Consider the following 6,346-nt stretch of genomic DNA (forward strand, 5'->3'; position numbering starts at 1 on the left):
AAAGAAGAAGGAAAAGATGTACCCGACTACACCCTACGTTCCTCCTCCCTCTTCAAGCACTGGTGTCCCCGACTACAGCTACGTTCCTCCTCCTCTAGTTCAACACTGTGGTCCCCGACTACAGCTACGTTCCTCCTCCTCTAGTTCAACACTGTGGTCCCCGACTACAACCTAATGAAGTCCCTCTTGACCTGGCCCGTCTCCTATTACTTAGGAAATAAAGTGGAGTACAGTTCTCTGAGTACAGTAGCACCTTCACTGACTGTTTCTGCTTGTGTTTCAGTACCTGGTGAACTGTGATAAGATTCCCACCATGCCTGTCATCACATTCAACCTGGGAGGACAGCCCTACAGTCTGACTGCAGAGCAATACGTCCTCAAGGTGAGTCTCTCACTATCTTTGTTTTTTTTCTCTCCTCTCTGTCTCTATCTGGAGATTCTACATTGTTTTGCTACATGTAATTGTCCAGTAGAGTGCAYTGGAGGCAGATATCCAGCAGAGGGCGGTAGAGTCTAATTCAACAATCATAGCAACAGTGTCRGCTCAGTCAGTCACTATACCACACAAACAGGGCATTGTTTAGTTCACTAAGCCATTCTCAGAACCATGGGAGACAACGTACATTGATTTGAATGTTTGTCTCAGAATGTAATTGTTATTTCAACAATTATTACTGCATAATAATGGCCTATTGAACTTTCCTTACAAACCATCCCTCTCTCTGTTGGCTACGATGTTAGTATTTCTGTCGTTTGGTCATTACATATCAGGCGCTTGTTCATTAGTGCACACCGTAGCAAAACATTGCAACAAAACAAAAATGAGCATTTCAGCAATGAACAAGTTAGTACTGTTTGGTGCTTACTGGACACGATTTGGGACTGTGTGCGTCTCTGTATTGCTTCCCCCTTCTGCTCTGCGTCTGACTGCGTCTCTATATTCCTTCCCCCTTCTGCTCTGCATCTGACTGTGCGTCTCTGTATTCCTTCCCCCTTCTGCTCTGCGTCTGACTGTCTGTATTCCTTTCCTCCTCCAGGAGAGCCAGGCTGGTAAGACCATCTGCCTGAGTGGCTTCATGGGCCTGGACATCCCCGCCCCCGCCGGGCCGCTGTGGATCCTGGGAGATGTATTCATTGGCCAATACTACACTGTGTTCGACCGTGACAACAACAGGGTGGGCTTCGCTAAGTCCAAGTAGAACTACAACCATGGCTACGTCCTCATTCTCCACTATCCATCATCTACCCTTCTCCTGAAGTGTACACTTGTTCTGCACACTACTTGTCYTGGATTTGGAGAATTGGGAAGCAGTCAATGTTTTAGGACAATGTTTTGCYGTACGTTTAAAGTGGATMAAGATTTTAGACAGGCAAAATCAAAGTGTGGGGGAAAGACACTACTTGTAACTTGCACAAGKTTTCCGTTGCTTTAATGAAATCTTTTAAACTAGCAATTAGATTTGTGTCGAGTTCAAATGCACTGATCTAAACAAGCATTAATTTGAGTTATTTGCTGTGAAACAGAAAACATGGTGTTGGAGGTACAGGATCGGGAGTCAAAGATGACTATCAGAACAGACCGTTTGAGTTTTACCATCTGAGTGATCTGCTGTACGTGTTAAATCAGGGACTTGTTTTTTTTAAAGAACCCGAACAATGTAACATTTTAATTTGCGTTTTTGAGGCCCAATGGACTATTGTCAATGACTTAAGATGTATCTTCAAATGATTGGATTCAATAAAATGATTGTAAAAAGTGAAGTGCTCCTTCTTTGAATGTCACTGTCATTCCCCTTAATAGATCAGTGGTTCTTAACCTGGGTTCGATCGAACCCACAGGGGTTCGGCGGAGGTCAAGACACACATCCGACTCATATAATTCGTGATGACACAGCCCGCTTGGCCATCATTGGCTGGCAGGTGATCACGCTACAATCGCTTGGCCTATCTGTGCTGCAGGGAAATTTGGTGCGCTCAGTAGTCGACTTGTGACTGTCGTGATGGTACGTCTTGTGATTCTTCTTTCTTAATATTTTAATCCCTTCATACTTACTAGTGAGCAAAAAAAGAAAGTGGTCGACGAATATGTACAATATGGATTCACATGTATAAGGGAACGTGAATGCGGAGTCAGCGTCCTAACTGCTGATTTGCACTGCCAAGTTGAGCAATTCTAGTCTAGCACCGGCAAAACTAAGAGAACACTTCTTTAAGCTGCATGGAGATGGAAAATAACAAGAACACAACGCTCGCTGAATTCAAGGTGAAGAGAGCCAGACTTCAATGAAAAGGCTACCTGTCTCGGCTTGTACCCATCAACAAAACCGATCCAGCATCGTCGAAAGTGCTTACCTGATCGCAAAGCAGGGCAAACCACACACCATTGGTGAAACACTCATAAAACCAGCTGTGTTGAAGATGGCGAATATCATCCTGGGAAAAGAGGCTGAAGTTAAGTTATCTCAAATTCCTCTTTCAAATGACACCATCAGTGACAGAATAGAGGACATGAGCAAAGACATCTTGGCTCAAGTAGTTGCAGATCTGATTTCAAGCCCGGCAAAATTCAGCCTTCAACTCGACGAGACCACAGACGTTTCCAATCCTAGCCAGCTTGCCGTATTCGTGCGCTATGTGAAAGACGACGTGATAAAGGAAGATTTTTTATTTTGTAAGCCTCTTACAACAACTAAGGCAGCCGATGTGAAGTAACTTGTGGATGACTTCTTCAAAGACAACAATCTTTCGTGGGATATGGTTTCTGCAGTTTGTTCGGACGGAGCTCCAGTCATGCTGGGAAGAAAGTCTGGTTTTGGTGCGCTAGTGAAAGACGATGCACCACACATCATTGTTACGCATTGTATTCTGCACAGGCATGCGTTGGCAACAAAAACCTTGCCTCCAAAACTGGCAGAAGTATTACAAATTGTAGTGGAATGCGTGAACTATGTGCGAACTAGTGCTCTGAGGCACTGCATCTTCAGTGAGCTGTGTAAAGAAATAGGCTCTGAATTCGAGGTACTTCTGTACCATTCTAACGTTCGGTGGTTATCCCGGGGACAGGTGCTGAATCGTGTTTTTGCCGTGCGTGTGGAATTAGCCCTGTTTTTGCAAGAGCACCAACATTGTCATGCAGATTGCTTCAAAAATTCTGAGTTCATTCTCATTTTAGCGTACATGGCTGATATCTTCGCAGCTCTCAATCATCTCAATCAAAAGATGCAGGGCGGTGGAGTCAACATCATCGAAGTGGAGGAAAACCTGAAGGCTTTTCAAAAAAAGCTACCGTTATGGAAACAACGAACAGAGAACGATAACTTCGCAAACTTTCCCCTGCTGGACGACTGTAAGTAAGATCAAAGATGTATCTGGAATTGGAGACATTTCTGTACCCGCGGAACTGAAGCAAGCAATTGCCACGCACTTAGATGAGCTTGCAAAGTCTCTCGACGGATACTCCCCTACAAGAGAGTCATATCCAGCATGGGTGAGACAGCCGTTCACGTTTAGTGTTGAGACAACAGATGTCAATGATGAATACCTCGATGAAATCATTGAAATTCAGAGCCAGGTTCAACAGCAACTCTTCAGAACAACAATGCTTTCAACGTTTTGGTGTCAACAAATGGTAACGTACCCTGTTATTGCTAAGAAAGCTCTGGAGATTTTCATACCGTTTGTTACAACATATCTTTGCGAGCAATCCTTTTCGAGGATGCTGGACATAAAAACGAAGAAAAGGAACAGACTTTGTTGCGAAAATGACATGAGAGTGGCACTTGCCAAGGTGAAGCCGCACATTTCTGAACTGGTCTCAAAGGCAACAGCAGAAGTCACACTGATTTGCAGTAAATATTCATTATTATGTTTTTGTTTTTGTGTGAAAATCATGTTTTGATGATTTTGTTCTTTGAACACACGGTGTTGATGTTGATGCACGGTTCATTTTGTGCACCAGTAAAATATATACCTATGTTTTGAATTTGAAGGGTTCGGTGAATGCGCATATGAACCTGGTGGGGTTCAGTACCTCCAACAAGGTTAAGAACCACTGGAATAGATGCTGTACAGTAGGGGTACTCCACTCCTGGTTCAGAAGATCAGCTCACACAAATGTCAAAGGTCAGGATTGATATTGTCATTTATCAGCGTAGTAACAAACCCCCACCAAGTGACCCATGTGACCCCCAAACTGGTCACACCCCTCTTGTTAGTGGAGATAATTTAAAAGCTAATTTCCTGCYGTTCTACACATTTTGACCTGCCTTGTGTGTTCATATGATACCAGAGTGACTCAACATCAATGGGGATGAGGCCTCTGGTCATGGTTACCTCATCATTGTTGCTTCTGGAGAGGGTTTGTGTTAGACAGAAGGCCTCGGCTCTACAGCTGAGTGGTTACCTGCAATCATTGTTCTTCTGGAGAGGGCTTGTGTGAACAGAGTCCTTCAGGCGCTGAAGTGGTTACCTGCCTCTTACTAGACTGACTAATAATGTTTTGATGAGTTTGGTTAAATCCTGGGGGGTTGCAGAGATATTCATAGGCATTGATAATAATGTATTTTTTCGGCTTGTTGATGTGTTTGTAGATCGTGCTTGGACCGTGTCTATCAGGGGGTTGGTACAGCGGCCCTCTCTGTCCTGGTATACCGGTAAGAGTACCATTCACATAGCAACACCAAAGTGCAGTTAACATACAGCAAGGGAGATAGCCCCTGATGGTGGACGAACTGGACTGTTCATGATGACCTACTCCTACAACAGTGCAGATCTGTACTCCCATAGTAATAGGTGTACATTATTATCTGGTGATGAATCGTACCTCCTACCAACAGCAGGATTGTAGCTCTCCAATTAAAGGCTGTATTTGGTGATTGATCTACTACTACCAACAGACAGGCTCTTGTACTGCTTCCATCATTAAAGGCTGTATTATTTGGTGATGATCTACCTCTACCAAACAAGCAGGATCTGTTAGCCTCTTCCATATATAAAGCCTGATTTATTATGGTATTGGTGGGTTCAGGAGGTAGAAGTGAAGTGGATTGAGAGTTTCAGGTACATCTCAAAGGCCATTGTCTGGCTGTTAAGGCTGCTTGATGATGATTGATATATTGATTGATTTACATATTATGATTGGTTGGTTGATAACTTGATTGCTGAATTGATATCTTGATGACCTATTATATTCCCCTTGACCTCTGATCCCTCTACAGCTTTGTGCGGTTCCTTTGCCTCGGGCGGCAGGGTAACGCGGGTCGGGGGACTGCGCTCTGCTTAGGATTGGTCATGGCAGCCATTCTTGGTTCACTGGCTTCATCGTTGATTGTCCTGATCTGCCCGCCTGAAGAAAGGCAGCGCCAACCTGGATAAAGATAACTGGGTCAGCCAGCGTCTGTTGAGTCAGCTCAGACCTGATGCTTGCGTTCATGACAAGTGGGAATCTCACAAATACTACTTGGAACTGGATCAACGACTTGAGTTGCTTTAAAACTCCGTTGAGGTAGGCGATTGGCTAATGACAAACAACGCTTGCGTCAACCACCACACGTAAAGCGGCCACGTTCAGACACGCAAACTGAATATATAGTGTTCACAAATAATATTTCATAGATTATGTTTGCGTGATTAATCGTGTTGTTCGTATTTAACTCCAAAAATCTGTTATACAGGAGTCATTTCCTTAGTATGTGACATACAGAGGTCATTATGAGGGAGTAGTCAAGACGATAGAGTTTCCCCACTAGTAATCACCAGTTGGAAGGCCGTTAGCTGGGTTTCTCCCAGTGGATGAATCAGAGGTCAGTCTATGAGGGAGAAGTCAGAGTATAGATGGTTTCCCCACTAGTAATAACCCCAGTTGGGGGCCTCATTGGGTTTCTCCCAGTGGGATGTTGACAAAGAGGTCAGCTATGAGGGAGAGTTCGAGATGATAGATGAGTTCCCCACTAGTAATCACCAGTTGGAGGGCTGTTCATTAGTGGGTTTCTCCAGTGGGATGTGACTCAGAGTCAGTATCGAGGAGAAGTTCAGTAGATATAGAATTGAGTTTGCCCACTAGTTAATCACAGTTGGAGGGCAGTCATCTGGGTTTCTCTCCAGTGGGAGTGACATCAGAGGTCAGTATAGGGAGATCAGAGATGATAGATGAGTTTCCCACATAGTATATCACTGGCATAGTGGAGGCAGTTCATCTGGTTTCTCCGCAGTGGTGATGTACATGCAGAGGCCACTATGAGGGAGAATCAGGAGATGATAGATGAGTTTCCCCCTATAATCCACAGTTGGAGGAGCCGTTTCATGTGGGTTTCTCCCATTTCGAGATTGACATCAGAGGTCAGTATGC

At 44.3% G+C, this 6,346-nt stretch overlaps 1 protein-coding gene across 1 annotated transcript; it reads left to right on the forward strand.

The window, feature by feature from the left end:
• Nucleotides 1-37: 37 nt before the first annotated feature.
• LOC112079540 (cathepsin D) lies at nucleotides 38-1,381 on the forward strand. Its single transcript, XM_024145469.2, has 2 exons — nucleotides 38-382; nucleotides 1,038-1,381. Exons 1-2 carry the CDS (start codon nucleotides 314-316, stop codon nucleotides 1,197-1,199), a joined length of 231 nt encoding a protein of 76 aa, XP_024001237.2. The 5' UTR covers nucleotides 38-313; the 3' UTR covers nucleotides 1,200-1,381.
• Nucleotides 1,382-6,346: the final 4,965 nt, after the last annotated feature.

Source organism: Salvelinus sp. IW2-2015, unplaced genomic scaffold, assembly GCF_002910315.2.
Source record: "Salvelinus sp. IW2-2015 unplaced genomic scaffold, ASM291031v2 Un_scaffold8387, whole genome shotgun sequence".
Classification (NCBI taxonomy): Eukaryota; Metazoa; Chordata; class Actinopteri; order Salmoniformes; family Salmonidae; genus Salvelinus; species Salvelinus sp. IW2-2015.